The 16,452-nt window shown below is 37.5% G+C and overlaps 1 protein-coding gene across 8 annotated transcripts in view; it reads right to left on the reverse strand.

Moving 5' to 3' along the window:
* Positions 1-946: 946 nt before the first annotated feature.
* MBD5 (methyl-CpG binding domain protein 5) overlaps positions 947-16,452 on the reverse strand; it is a 221,071-nt gene continuing 205,565 nt past the window's right edge. For all 8 annotated transcript variants that reach the window (XM_039493824.1, XM_039493821.1, XM_039493823.1 and 5 more), the window contains 2 exons: positions 5,998-6,073; positions 947-3,596 (listed from right to left, as the gene is read on the reverse strand). In XM_039493824.1, coding sequence (XP_039349758.1) covers positions 3,525-3,596; positions 5,998-6,073 — 148 coding nt within the window. In that variant the 3' untranslated portion in view covers positions 947-3,524. The remainder of the gene's footprint in view (positions 3,597-5,997; positions 6,074-16,452) is intronic.

The raw sequence follows: 16,452 nt of genomic DNA on the forward strand, positions 1-16,452 counted from the left end.
AGTAAGTCTAGAATTGATTTTTTTTTTTAAATAGAAAAGCATTTTTATGCTAGTGCTCTGCTGGAATTCTCACATTACAACCCTACATGGCAAAATACAAACTGTAACTAAGAAAGGTAGTATTTCTAAGGTAATTCAGTCCACCACAAGCCCTCTATTTCCTCAAACTCCGGGACTCAGATGATAGTGCATTACTTCTAAACCTTCTGTAAAACTGACTTAGTAAATAACTTAACATTCAAAAAAAATTCTTTTTAAAAAGAGCAGCACTTTAAATCTTAGACTGAATATAACAGACCTGGGACATCCCAAATGTGTTGGTTGTTTGTTGGGCTATGGGGAAGCTATTTTCATAGCTGATTCCAGCAATAACTTCTTTGTCGGAAGCAGGAATACGAAGGAAGTCCATTGAAATGAATGGAAATATTTTTTCTTAAATGGTGTTTAAAAATGCACCATGATAGAAAGAGGAATAATACCTTTGATTTTTATCTCATTTGGAATGACAACATACTACAACCCACTTGATAAATAAAGCATAATAAATAAATAAATAATCATGAGAATACTTTGTATCCTCAAAAAACAATACAAATTTTAAATAATTAAGCTACCAGTAATTAAAAACTAATTCCTCTTGTGGATTCACTTTCATCAGTTACTTAAGGTTCACAGGGTAGTGTGACTGTGCCAAATTAATGACAATTAAAATATTATTCCGCTTTCCATGATGGGGTATTTTGTCACCCTCTAAATATAGGAGTACTCTCTTAAATTAGAAACTAGGCAAAAAGTATTTTTAAAATTTTTCATTTTAAGTCTTCTATTAGAAAAAATATAGATTTGTTAAACAAAAAGTAATAATGTAGAAAGAAGGTCTGGGCCTCCATCAAAAAAGTATATTATGCTTTAATGCAAAGAGAAAGAAATGGCTCTATGGGCAAAATTCAAGTATGAGTGACCAGTTTTTTAATTGTAAAGTAGGTGCAACATTTTTTAAAATGTTACAACACTGCATGACCTGTAATGCTCACAATATTTACATTAACTGCTTACATGAAACCATAAAAACTCTAAAAGAGAAAAAAATCTGTATGGACTGAAACAAACTACTCCTAGCACCCACATCAATGCCATTATTAACCAATGAAATCAAGTGCACAAAAATACTTTACATAGTCTACTAATGTAAAGTATACATTGGTGAGAAAGTACAAACCTAATTAGTTAAAATGCCAAAAGAAGGGTTGGTCAATACAAACTCAGTGTTAGGACAGAAAAGCAAAAGGTAAAATAACCAAAGTAAATATAAACGAACGCGCACACGCACGCACACACGCGCACACACACACACACACACACACGTGTATTTATGAATAAAAACATTGTGCAGACAAAACAGCAGAAAAGCAGGCTGATACGAAAAATGGACAACATTAACTCTTTAAACATAACAAACATCAACTTGTAACAAAAAAGTGTTAACTAAACTACACAAAAGATCACTTCACATGAGTTTGCATGTAGGACCATGGCAGTCTGTCTTGCCATTACACAAAAGACAAATGAACCTACCCAGTAGAAGGAAGGGTTCCTGCCTCCAGGCCACTGTAGCTTAGTGTAGCTAATTGCATTCCATCAGGTTGGGGTGGGGGAAAAAGAAATAAGAGCTGTCTGTATGAGACATGAAAAAGTAGGTTAGCCCAGTGGTAGTGCTATGTGCTGTGGCACAAGAAAGCTGAGTTTGGAAATGTCCTCAGATCTCTTTATCCTCTGGGCCAGTGGATCTCAGTCACGTCACACAGATAATTGAGTTTGGGTTCTGGATAAGTCAATGGGGAGAGGAATAGTTACTCACTGTACAAGTGCCAACTGGTGGTTATCAGTAGAGTGGCAATGTCATCAACCTCGGAGGATGCTGATTACTAACAGTCTTAACTAGAGGCAGCAAATTTGCCACTCCAGGGAAAAAGGAATTCCAGGTTAAATACTTGGTGGTTTCCAGATGAAGAGGTCCATCTTAAGGACTCCATCTCGGAACAAGGCAGGGCAAAATGAGAATTTACTTTGGGAACGGGGGTGTACCATCACCACAATGTGAAAAAATTGAAAAAAAATGATGATGTGCTACACTTATTAACTTTTTGTTATTTTTACAATGGCTCACAGCTTTAGGCTTGTATATCTGTAGTGTATTACTTCCTTTCTACATATGTTTCACATTATTCACTTAATATAACATAAATAATTTGGTTAATAGATTTAACCTGCACATTTCAGCCACATTAATATATAAGAATCTGTTAATGGTATAAATAATTCTTTTTAAATAAAATAAATCTGATATGTTACATAATACTGATAAAATTACTGTTGCTAATAGTTTTGTAAGCCACCTTTAACTTCTAGTTTAATAATACTGTAAGAGGGATATTATATTTTTTAGGACTGCTGTGGAGCATGCCCTTTTATTCCATTGCAAAATCAAATTGTAATCAACATTAACACTCATATTTTCAAAATAGGGCCATTCCCTCATATATGTAAACAGTATGTTTAATCAGGTTAAACAACCTCGGTTAACAAATACAGGGTTTGGGGGGAGTTCAAAATCAATGGTGGTATAAATTGCTTAGTTTAGAAGGTGGCTATGAAACCTCAACTACAGAAATGGCTGACTAAAATATTCCATCTAAGCTTTTTTTTTTTCTTTTTGAATAAAAAAATCTACAGCATTCTACTTTAAAACTTAAGTAAATAAAATGCAACCAGTGGTTGCAGCTTTTGAATTCTTAATTAGACCTGTGATCCCACATCCCTTTAGGAATCTGCAAGGTTGCACTCTCCTACAGAGACCTGAAATGGAGTACAGTACTTCCAGGCAAGGTTCATTCCAAACAGACAATATAAATGAACACTCAGTGGTGTGAAGTGTATGTCATAATTAAGGTATTACATAATCATGCCTTTTCTCTGCTGTTAAATACAAAAACAGCATCTTTTACATTATCATATAAAAGCATTTAGGCTGTATTTTTATTTATCACTTTACACTGGTAGTCTCTTGTATGTGTACTCAATAGAAACCAAAGAATTTTGTACACTATTTTTTTGTACAATAAAAGATAAAGTGTGCATTAGGTACGCTTGTACATGACAATATTGTACAATATTTACAGTTCAGATATCACCATGAAATTCTGTATTATCTATATACACAATGAAAATTTATCAGAAACATTTGGACTATTTTTATAATCACAATTTTAGTATTATAGAAAAAATTCAGTAATCATCTGACATTTTTACTGTAATCTTTCAAGGAATCTGATTGGTTTATCCAGCATTAACTATCCGACACGATCAACAAAAATATTGTACCACTATTTCGCATAGCACCCTTTGATGGTATCTATCTGTCCTTGATATAAATATTGATATAATATCTATATCAATACCTATATACTGATTTATGTGCATGTTCAATTTGATAAGTACTGGACCAGTAACAAAGACATTCAATGTTATCTAGAGATCTTCCTCCTCTTCGGTTTTGGAGGCTTCACCTGTCTGTCTCCCTGTGGGATTTGGTGTACCTAGAAAATAAGTATATGAAAAGGTTAGCATAGAAAATTTAAATAAAGCAACCTGTTAGTGATCAATCAATGACAGCATTGTTTGAAAAGTTATTATGCTTCCCTGGCGATACAGCTTTTAATTTCCACATTAAAAGCAACACTAGAAGTAAACTCAAGAACATTAATTAACCTCTGGGCTGAAGGGGGTTGAACATAGGTGTCACAGTGTGGATACCTCAAGTCTCAGGAGAAAGATACCACTTACACATCACTATATAGTATACAAGGAACTGAAGCACAAAGCGGTAATAATGTTAAGCTCCAGGGAAAACTGTTTACAAAACTGGGATAACCGCAGAAAGAAAGAAGGATATACTGGGAAAATAGAATATGGAAACTGAGAGAGACGTATAGCACTACCAGAGACATGAATTTAAGGGATAAACTCTTTTGAGCAAACTGTTTTCATCAAACATCAATTTCAAGTTGAACAGTAGATTAATTAGCATGTGAAAATGTTTTTAATCAATTATTTTCCATTCAATGTCTATTATTAGTTCCAAGTTCAAAGCTGGGAGGAAAGATCATGATCATATAAAACTATTAAAAACATTTCTAACACAGCTATGCAAGATGGAATGCAAAACGATGTACTGCTGTTTTATATGGAATACCACCACCATCTGTTGGTAGAAGTGAGGCTATGTATTCTGGAAAAAAGCAATCAGTAAGTTACAAACAACAGTTAATCAAAAATTACAAATCCTCAGACATTTTTTCATATTGTTCTTGTCATTATCATGTATTTTAAATTCTAGTGGTCCAGAAGAATTTTATCATATATTCAACAGATGTTACTGATAGCATCAGTTATGTTCTATGTCAATTGTACTGTACCTGTGTTAAATTTTACTAGTCCTGCCTAAACAGTGATAATTAAAAAAAGCTTATTTCAAAATTTGTAAGAACTACATTTGGTGTCCTATGATTTTCTGTCCCTATTATTCCCAACCATCATAGTATTTGTGAAAATAAACCTCATCTTGATTAAGGATTTTGTGACAAAGCCTGTCATGCAGCTCATGAGAGATTATTTTATGATACAAAATTTGTTACATCAGGCTTGTCAACACAACAAAAACAACCTGGTCAGGGAACCTGATTACAGCACGGTTTCTCCCTGACCCAGCTTGCATTGTAGTTAAGAGTTGTAGCATGTATCTGTTGCAACTGGGCTGCATAAGTGGATGAAAGCTATATGACATGGGTACAATAGAAACTGTCCAGACAAACATTTTTAACTGTGATGTAACAGGGTTAAAGGCCAACTGTATCATAACCAGATCACCTGGTTTGGTTATATTTGTAGGATAGATGGTCTCATAGAGACCTATGATCAGATCTTACCTCCCCTGCAGTCAGTTGTAAAACTGCCATTGATTTAGATGAAAACCCATAATTCTGTATTAGTAAAACTAATAATCAAAAGGTTCAGTTTTATCAACAATTCAAAGCAGACAGCAAGAGATACAGACTGTATCACTAATATTTCCAGATGGTACTAAAACCAAGTCTAAGGTGCCAATCCTGCAAAGATTTCTGCATATGCTTAATTTTATGCACCATAAATAGATCCATTTAAGCCTTATTGATTGTGTAAAGTTAAGCATGTGCATAAGTCTTTTCAGGGTTGAGGTTTATAATATCAGGAAAAAAAATCAATTTTATTTTAAAAGCTAAACCATTAATACTTACTAAAATATTAATTAGAAATTTGAGTATTTTAATGTATTGCACTTAATTTTTAATCATCTGCATGGACTTCTGTTATAATAAGAGTACAAAAAAAATCTCCAAATATATTTTAAAAGTATTTTACATTATCAGAGATTTATTTTGTCTGTATGCCACAAAATAAAAGTGGAAACAAAAAATTAAGACAACCACAGTCAGGTTCTGATATTAAGTTTGTTCATCTTAATTTACTTCCTATAATATTTTTCATTTCATGTTTTAAGATTATTCAATGGAGTGTAACAGTCAAAAGATTTTTTTTAATATCGTTTCAATATCTTGATATACAAACTTGGAAAACAATTGGGTCTAATTCTTTCACTCCTTACTCAGGCAAAACCCCAGGCATATTAGTGGGAGTTCCGGCTCTGTTCAAAATATTGGTAGGCCTCACATATGAAAGAAATGTCCAAAAGTTATTCTGGGTGGAGAGCAATAATGCAGAGTAGTTACAATATAACTGAGTAGTTACAATAATTACAAATCTTTTTCAACTTTTAAGTTGTTAAATCATAATAATTACAAAAACTGTGATAGCTTGAAAACTCCACAAAAATGAAAAAAACAAAACAAAAAAACCCACACACACAATAAAAACTATACAACAGAAAGCAAAGAGACTTACATTCCCAGACATTTTGTCCAGCTCACTCATGGCCTCATGTATAGCAGCTTCTAAATGGTTATTTAGCTTTCCGCTTCTGGAGTGAAAATAAATTACTATCAATGATTGTTTACAATGGAAATACCCCATTTTCAAAGACTGTAGATAATCAAAATACATACATAAATAGCCCATATTCTACTAACTTCATTCAGCATATAGATCTCCCATTGACAGCCCAGGAACTATTTGTGCAAACAACAAAGAGTAAGTTATGGCCCATATATGTGTTCTCCTTTAAAATAAAGGCTTGTGTTATCACTTTGTTTTATTTATTTTATTTTTAAGATAAGACTTTTATAAATTAAACAGGAATTATAATCTCTGCAAGAGAAAACATCTATAAACAGAATGCAAAAGCATATGATATCACTATATTGATTTTCTGTGTTTAAATGCAAAATGTAGCATTTTCTGCTATTTGACTTAGCTGTCAGTGTTAAAGTTTGTTTTTTGTTTTTGTGTTAAGCAAGCAATAGGTATTACAGAACAGGCTCTCTTTCATGAACTTGACCCTGAGCAGTCATTATACATGCCAAAGAACAGTCATTCCCTTAAGAGTCAGCTATTTTGGGCTACTTCACAGGATGACAGAGTAACTGACTAACCCGTAATGCTGGCCTGCCTTTACCTGCCTCCCACACTGCATTTATTCTGTAGCTGGAGGCTACATTAATACTTCACCAGAGGGCTGTTGAAAAATAATACAGGCTGACATCCACCTGGAGAATGACACTGTTCTGCAAGGTTTTCATTTTTCTCCAAAAACTTGGAGCTCAAGTGTGACTGGGTCTCTATGTTTAGTCAGCCATGGGAGAGAAGTCCCATTGTCGCTCTGAATTGTGGCAGTCACACACACTGCCGCCCACTGTTTTTAGCCAAATCACTGTGCAGCTCAGTTCACTTCCGAATATTACATTCACTGATTCAGTTTATGTGTATTATATTTATTAAAAGTAGTTTTCCATTTTAAACACCACACTCAGCATTCTGGGTCACATTTTTGTGGCTTTGTGACTGGAACTCCCAGAAGTGTCAAATTATCAAAAAGTATTTAAAACACATTATTAGGGTCATTCCCACCTTGCACCAAACATAATTTGTTGACAACTTTTTAAGCTCTAGGCTTGTATATTCAGCTGGGCTTTATTTCTGGTATCCAGTGGAATAAATTAAAATTGAAATCTAGACACTGCACTTTGCATTCCTAGCTGGAAAAAAAAATGAAGTGAATTTGAAAGATAGCAGACTGATAGCCTTGGAGATTGGTCACTTGATCTATTGTTTATCTGTCTCTGGTACTTACATGCAGAGGTGAAAGTATGCCGGTACAGTCAGGTCCGGTGTACCGGCAAGAGCCAGTACACCGTGCCGGACTGCATTGGCTTCCGCAGCAGGGATTTAAAGGGCTCTGGGCTCCCCGCCGCAGCAGGCAGCCCAGAGCCCTTTGAATCCCGCCCGTGGCTCCGGTGGCTGGGCTGGGACCGGGATTTAAAGGGCTAAGAGCTCCCTGCAGCGGTGGGGATTTAAAGGTCCGGCGGCCGGGCTGGGGCTGGGATTTAAAGAGCTCAGAGCTCCCGTGGCTGCGGGCAGCCCAGAGCCCTTTGAATCCCGCCCGCAGCTCCAGCGGCTGGGCTGGGGACAGATTTAAAGGGCTCAGAGCTCCCTGCAGCGGTGGAGATTTAAAGGTCCCGGAGCTCCGTGGCGGCTGGAGCCCCGGGCCCTTTAATTTGCCCATGAGCCCCGGGGGCTCCCAGCCACCTCTGCAGCTGAGAGCCCCAGGTTGATTTAAAGGCCCTGGGGCTCTTAGCCACAGCAGGTGCCCCACAGCCTTTAAATCTTGAGGCCACGCTTCTTCCGGTTGAGGCCACGCCCACCTCAGGACTCCAGCAGTACCGGTAAGTCCTGTAAATTACTTTCACCCCTGCTTACATGGCCCCATTGCCGTAGTATCTGAGCACCTCACAGTCTTGAATGTATTTATCTTCACAACAGCCCCATGAGGTAGGGATGTGCTATTATTTTCACATTTTACAGATGGAGAACTAGGGCAAAGAGACCTGACTGAGTTGTTCCATGTCACACAAGGAGTCTGTGGCTGAGCAGGGAACTGCACCCAGGCAGCCTGAGGCCCTAGCTAGTGCCCTAAGCATTGAGAAGATCCTTCTTCATTTCAGCATTTTAAAAAGTTTCACTTGGTTTTGTTTTGTTTGTTGTGCGCTTTAAGAGAGGTAATTATACTACCTGGGCCATGACTGGACGCCCCACCCCAACTGAAGACAGACAAGGGTTCAAAAGGAATAAAAAAAGAACCATTCTACAGTAATTCCATCCACACAGCTAGTCCACATATTGAGTTCAGTAACTAGCAAAAGCAACTGCTAGATCCCATATAAAGAGCAGGGAGAGCTGTGACTCATCCATTACCTAAAGAAAATATTCCATGACACATACTAACATCTTCTTTGTACTATACCCAGGCTTGGACCAAATGGAACACATAAAAATTCCCACATTCCACCCATTTTTATTATTCTGCAATATGCAAAAGCATGCTGGGCACTTTACAGAACAGACAGAAAGACGACTCCTTCCTGAAAGACTCATTAAGACTTATCTACATGCAAAGTTACACCATTTAACTAAACGTTTGATTTAAAAATTGATTTGGTTAAGCCAGTGAAGAAAGCTATGTGGAGATTCTTAAACTAATATAAATCTGGCTTATATTGATTTAGCTTAAATTGATTAGGAACAGATTTAAACAACTGAAATAAGCCACTTTTAAACTAAACTACTAAATCAGGGATTGAAATTGGTTTAACTAACTTGCTTTAAAAAACAAGTTTAACTTAAACTGGTGTAACATCTATTTGTAAACAAACCCTTAGACATAATGCAATGAATATTTATAATAAACCTGCATGGAGTGAATGGGGGAAGGAAGACTGAGGGTTAAAGAAACAAGACCATGTTGTTCATTTTAGATATAGGAACATTCTGATGGTTCAGGTGCCTCTGTGACCACTTTCTCAATCACGTTCTGCCGAAGTGGGAATAGAACTTGTGAGCCTTTAAATTAATTTCTTAATAGGACTAATGGTTTTAAGATGAACACAAGCTAAATCATTTGGCATTTAATTAAACTGATATAGCAATAATTCTGAAAAAGTGTCAAGCACGAGTATTCATTTTCACTGATACAATCTTGAATTCATAATAGGAAATCTACCTATATGGTAGATCTCAGGTTTCCAAACAATGTGTTCTTTCAAGCTGGCTTGGAAAGCAAGTATTTGACCAAAGCTGCAGCAGATAACTGTTTTCTCTGCCTGGAGGTAGATCAGCATATGGAGGTACTTCAAAGATAAATAAGTGTTTAAGACTCTCTCAAAGGCAGTCTCTCATCAATAGGCTGACTCCTTCCTAGACATTCATCTGTTTCTACCCAGAATACCACTCATTATCTATAGAACTTCCTAGAGAGGTAATAACATGTTTTCTGTCTAGAAGGCAGATTAGCATAGGAAGATGTTGAATAGCATAGGAAGATGTTTGAATAGGTAACTATGCAACTTTGTCTGCTAGCTACCAACAGGCATTCATTGTATTTCTTTCGGTCTACCGCTGCCTAAAAGACTGGACGTTATCTTGGGAAATGTTAAACGAACAAGTAACATTCAATTTTGCATTGCCACCTTGGGGCAGATTAGATGATTTATTCACTTTCAACAGCTAATTTCTATGATTTTAAGACTTGGACAATATATATTAATGTAAAAAAAAGTGTTTTTTTTCTTAGAGAAAGAGACGTCATTGTCTTAGTTAACTACTATATCAGAGGCTAAGTAAAAGAATTGTAGAAGAAATTAAGTTTATTCACTAGAGTCAAGGAATGATGGATTTTAAAATAAAATGATAAAAATAAATCGATTAAATGTATACCACAACCTATCAACAAAATATCCTAGGTGTTTCCAAAAACAAACAAACAAACAAAAACAAATCCAGATTAAAAACCTAAAAACATACAATAATTAAAATTGGATTAAAATTATAAATAAAACCAATCTGCTGTGCTCAAAGCCTTTTTATTAAAATAAAAAAAGGTTTAATTCTGCTTAACACAGAGACCAAACTTTAGCTCACTTCATCTCACACCAAAAGAAAAGCATCCCATAACTCTGGGGTTATAGAAATAAAACATATGGACAATATCCCTTAGTGTCAGGAACCGGTGCATGGGTGGCCAGGTGCAGCGGTTGGAGCAGGAGTCAGGGGCCAGGAAACAGAACTGAGGCTCAGGATCAGAACTGGAAGCTGGATGCCAGAGCTGAGGGTCAGATCAGAGTCTGAGCCAGGAATTGGAGTAGAGGGTCAGAACCAGGTTGCCTAGAGTTAGGGAAGGCAGAAGCAGAGCTGGGTCCAAGGCAGGAGCAAGGCGAGGACACGGGAACCAGGACCAAGGAGAGGAACCAAGCAAGGACAAATGACTCAGGCAGGGTCTGTCTCAGCAGCAGGTTCAGCGATGTGTCTTGTTGTACAGACTGCCTCTAGGTGTTTCCCCTAGGTCTGACCATGTCTGGGCCAACCAGGAGGGAATGCAGTAAGTTCTACCAATGAGGGCCTCTGTGAGCAGGGCAGCTAGTGGTGCTTGGTCTCACGAGGCTCTCAGCCTGCCAGTTGTGGCTCTACCAGGGCTGTTGGGTGGAAATGTTGATGTGTCAGTCACTAAGGAACCCATCAACCAAGGTTCTAGCCCTGCAGATCCTCACACTTTCTGCCCTTGGATGTGCCCGGCTACAAACTTCCTGATTCCTCCAGAACTCAGAGGATATAATGGAGTACAGAAAGTTGTCAGCTTAGTAAAGAATCAGGGACACACTCCGTTAAGGGCCTTAAGAGTTAAAATCAAAACTTTAAATTTAATATGTGCCTACACAGGCAGCTCATGAAGTGAATGCAATAACAGCTAGACACACCCCTCTGTTCACTCCCACCACTATGACAACTGAGCTGTCATATTCTGCTCTAACTGAAAATGGTAGATCAACCTTTTAGGTAGTTCACATCAGAGAGCATGGCATTAGTCTAACATCAACATTTTTAAGAGATCATGAATCATAGCTGTCAGGCCAGCATGCAAGATACATGGCTATAATCTGGAAACATTTTTAAAATAATGATTATTGCTTGACTAAATTATTTACTCATATAAAATGCTATGACTCTGTAGACTTCCAAAATAATCACTTTTAAACCATCAGTTTCTGCCACAAAAAACCTTAGTGATACACAATGAAACAACAAAGGTGTAACACTAAACATTTTTCAGTTTTGTTCATGGATAAGATAAAATGTATTCTGATCGGATTGGCTACTGGTCTGTTAGTGGATCTATGCTGATAGGAGACAAATATACTATATTGTCAGTGATGTTTCAGTCTGTTTTGCTCACCAAGATTCTGGATGTGGTGGAAGAGGTTCAAGCAACTGTGAATTAGACTTGTTATCTTAATCTTGCATGCACGCTCTCTCTCTCTCTCTCTCTCTCTCTCTAGCTGTAGCTACATATGTTCTCCGATTTCTCACAGCCTGCGGGGAGACTGTGTATTGGACGAAAGCAAGTCTGTTGAACCTTAATTAATACACAAGATGGAGATGATGGTAGTAATGCAGTAGGAATCACTGGGAGAGAGTACCAGTACTCCTTTCTTCATCAAGGCAGTTCATAATACAGGTATACTCCTGGATCATCAAGTGTCATCAGCAGCCATCAGCATATTTTCAATTGCATTTAGCTCGACAAATAGCAATATGACCTAGAAGGACGAGACATGAGCAGACTCACATCTGGGAGCTCAACTGTATTGACTGACAAGGTCCTTTGTAGATTGGAATCTGCCCTGAGGAAGGTATGCTTTGGCACTTAGAGAGTCTAGTGTTGCCCCAATGAACTCTACAGTCTGCATAGGAACTAAAACAGACTTTTCTGTGTTTATGCAGAGTCCCAGCAAGTGAAGAAGACTGAGCAGAGATGAGGTTGTTGTCAGTACATCCTAATGAGATCTCTCCATCAATAACCAGTCATCAAAGTAGGGAAAAACTGATGATCCCTAGTAACGGAAGTGAGCTGCCACAACTGATAGCACCTTCGTAAATACCCTTGGCACTGTGGCAAGGCCAAAAGGGAGCATTCTCTGTTGACAGTGGTTCAGACCTACAGTGAACCTCAGGAATCTTCTGTGTGAAGGATGGATGTCTATATGGAAGTAAGCAACTTTCACATTGACAGCTGTGAATCAGTTGCCATTGTTCAGTGAAGGACACTGGGGTGAGCCAGTCTGAACCTCAATTTGTGGATACACTGAACTTTCTGAGTCTAAGATGGGTCTCCATTCTTTCTTCTGTTTGGGGATAAAGAAATATTTAAAATAAAAACCCTTTCACTGGTGTTGAGGAGGTACCAACTCTATGGCTTCTTGATGAAGGAGGGAGTATACCTCTTGAATGAGCATTCTCTCATGAAAGTGGTCCCTGAAGATGGACGAGGAAGGGGTTTTTGGAGGACGAGGGGAGAAGAACTCTATGGTGTAGCTGGTATGAATGATGTTGAAAATCCATTTGTGTTTCATCTGCCAGGCTTAAGAGAATGGGGAGAGATGAGCTAGAAAGCCACCAATTTGGGTATTGGGATCTTGGGTAGATGGATGCAGTAACTGGAGTGATTCACAGCTCTCAAAGGTCCCATCAAAAGGTGTTTCTTAGCAGGAGGTTGGGATTGGAAAGGAGAAAAGGGGGGAACACTGTGCTTGTTCTGCTGAACCCTCTTCCATGATGGTTCACATCCCTTCTGATGGAAAAAAGAGTTGAGATGCTGCTCACTGTAAAGTTGTGGCCTGTGGTATTTCCTCTTTGGCACTGGAGTATAGATCCCCAGTGAATGGATGGTTGCCTCTGAGACCTTCAACAAGTGTAATGAGTCATCTGTTCTCTGTGTCTTAAAGCTGCAGAACTATTATTTTATTATTATTAAACATTTGCTTATGGTAACACAGGTGTTGGGTGCTTTTCAGACATATAAAAAGGAATGGCTGCTTCCCCAATGAGCTTGCAATAAAAGGACAGATAGACCCAGAAGATAGAGGGTATAGGGAAATGGAAAACAACATATAACTCTCTCTCTTTTATTAATGTCATAATATACAAGTCAACTAGATTAGCTCCTCCAGAAGATGTGGGCCTTTCATGCAGGTGTAAACTGTAGAGGGCAGATGCCTTGTGAATGCGTTCAAGAAGGTCATAATCATGCATGGTGCAGCGTGGAAGAAAGCACAGAGGTGTTTATGTGAGAAACTGAGAAATGAGTGGCAAAGGGTGTGAACCTCGGCCGAGTAGAAGGGGTGAAGAGTGATACAAAATGAGGCAAACTCAGATAAATAGGAAAGGGCAGAGTTACACTAAAATTTGAAGGTGATGACTGAATGAGAAGTAACTTTTTATCTCTCATGAATTCCTGAAGCTGGTTAATGCTTTAATCAAAGAACTACATGTGGCAAAAGGTACAAGTAAACCCATGGTAGTTCAGTGAGGCTAAGCCCAATAGTCAGCAATACCTCTGGCAGTGTTTGCAGTTTGTGGCCATGAGTCTGGGAACTTTAGAAAATAATACATATTTTTTGATGATGTTTTACTATGATTATTCAAATACAGTGGCGTGCTAATCAAGTAGGTTGACCTCTGTGTGGCCAATAAAACATTAGATTGTTTTATTTCATTTGTAACGTGTAAATTATTGTTTCTGTTTTTTTCAATTTGTTTTTTTTAAAAAGCCTAGGAAATTACACACAAAAACTTGATTAAAAGAACATTATGGTTCTAAAGTCAAGTACTGAAAAGCAACAACTGCCTAATAAAGGCACCTGTGCAACCTTAATTTGGCCTTTTGTATATGTATTATGATACAGTCTTTAATTACAAGATCATTTAATACTTTCTGCACACGACCCCTGCCTCATTTAGTGGACAGAATGGACCTGCTCTGGGAATTAATTGGGGCTGTGTAGTGAAGGAGACCATTGTCTGTAGGATCCCTGCCTCATTTGTTGCAAAAGCTGGAATATATGTAGTGCATGAGACAGTGGATTGTAGGAAGAGAAAGGATGATCTCATGATTAAGGCAGTTGAATACTGCCTTGGGGAACTAGATTCTATCTCTACTTGTAACACAGAGTGCCTATGTGATGCTGGGCTAGTCACTAAAACCAAACTTGTATGTTCCTCATCTTGTGGGTGTCTGACTTGAGACTTTGAAGTCTGATTTGTAGAAGTGTCAAGCACTCACAGCTGCAACTGAAGTCAATGAGACTGAGTTTTTAACTTACACAGTGCTATACAATGCCAAGGACTTTGAAAAACCCGGTTCTAGACATCTCAGAATGGGTACCAAACATGAGGGAACACTTTTGACCTTAATCTCTCTGTGCCTCAGCTTTCCATCTGTAAAAGGGGGATAATAATACTCCATCTCACAGGAATGTTGTGAAAATAAATTAATGTTTGTGAACCAATCAGATACTGTTGTGATGAGCATCATAGAACAAAGCCAATGAGAAATTAAAAATTCTGTCTTCAGACTAGGGTTTGAATAGTGTGTAGTAAACAAGGCATGGGACCACTTATTGAACAATGAGGAGAAAACAAAATATTGAAGAGCCACTTATTAAGCATGCACTGAAAGAGATAGTCCTATGGAAAAAATAACGTGATCATGTAATATATAGACTGTATCATAATGCATATGCACAAGGGAACTGAATTAAGAATGCACAAGCAACCTTAATTCTGGCATTTCCTAACTTTTGAGTACCTGATTTTGCAATGTTTCAGAGTGGTAGCTGTGTTAATCTGTAACAGCAAAAACAACGAGTAGTTCTTGTGGAACCTTAGAGACTAAAATTTATTTGGGCATGCTCGGAGGTCGCATAATTATGTTATATGTTCCATATATATAAGTATTAATGACAACACCATAGATAGTAATACAAACTGCTACATACATGAAAGGTGGTAGGCTGAGTCATGGTTGTTATGGGAACTGTAACTTTGAATTTCCCTGACATTTGTATAACCACAGCATTTCACCAATGCACATTTTTGCATACAATATTCTCTAATGTTTCCATATGTACAAATATTGAGCCAGATTCAGCAAGGTCTCTACTTTTAAATGATTTTTTTTCATAAGAAATTTAAAGCTGTTCATTGAGTCATTTTCCTAGTGCTAGAAATTTTGCTTCAGGGACAACTAATGGCAAATAACTGAAATGTTGTCAAAGGCATTATTATATTTGCAGCATGCACTCATATAAAAAACCCAGAGACATGTTTCAGGATAGTGATGAAAGGATAGCATTGTTAACTGGCATCAGCAATATTGCTCATGAAATACCGCACAAACAGAGAACAAGAAAAGCTTACACCTTAAAAGGCGTTAAATACAAGTACAGCAGAAACCCGTTTATCTGAGTTTCATTATCCTGCTCTCCCTATTAACCGAACAACCAGTGCACGCACAAGAATATCGGAAATTGACGTCACCTGCATGGCAACACTACTGTAACCATCCCATCTTTTCAGCCTTGTAAAATGACTGCGACTATTAAGCGAAATCTCATAGTACTATCATTGATGCTAAAATAGAGATTATTAATAAAATAAATAAAGGACAGTCACTGGCAAAAAAATAGCCCAAGATTATAACATTGGAAAAAGCACAGTATCACAAACTGTCAGATTTTTCCCAGCCATTATAAATGTGAGTGTTGCTGTATCATTGTCTTATATACAATACTATATGTTAATTTAATACTTTATGCATATTACATATTGTTATTGTTGTTAGTTGTTACCATGAGTATTGGGGTTGCTGCAACTTAAAATGATCATGTCTGCATTTTTAAAAACTGGCACTATTTATTAATAATGGTTTGTGTATGCTGTAAAGAAGGGGGTTATATTTTAATGCTTGAGTTTATCATTTCTGCATTTTTAGAAACGGGTACTCTTTACTAGAAGTAACGGTTCATGTAAGCTGTAAATAAAGAAAGCGGCTTTTCCGGGAGGGGTCAGCTAGTTTAAAAGCAACTCCGCATCTTACAACAACGTATAGAAAACTCTTTGCCCATTCTCCTAATTATCTGAATTTTTGACTGGAACCAGGGCCAAATAGGATAAAAGGGGTTCTACTGTAATTATTTGATTCCTTTAAGCCTGTATTTGTTGTTTTGAAGACAAGAATTATAAGTCTATAGTACTTGAAATTCCTGTTCAGATACAAGCCAACATATTGTCATTGTGACAGCAAGTAAACAATAGCACACTACAACCCTGCCAACTTCTGTATCTTTTTATAGC

The sequence above is a fragment of the Mauremys reevesii genome, linkage group 11 (genome assembly GCF_016161935.1).
Source record: "Mauremys reevesii isolate NIE-2019 linkage group 11, ASM1616193v1, whole genome shotgun sequence".
In the NCBI taxonomy this organism is placed as follows: domain Eukaryota; kingdom Metazoa; phylum Chordata; order Testudines; family Geoemydidae; genus Mauremys; species Mauremys reevesii.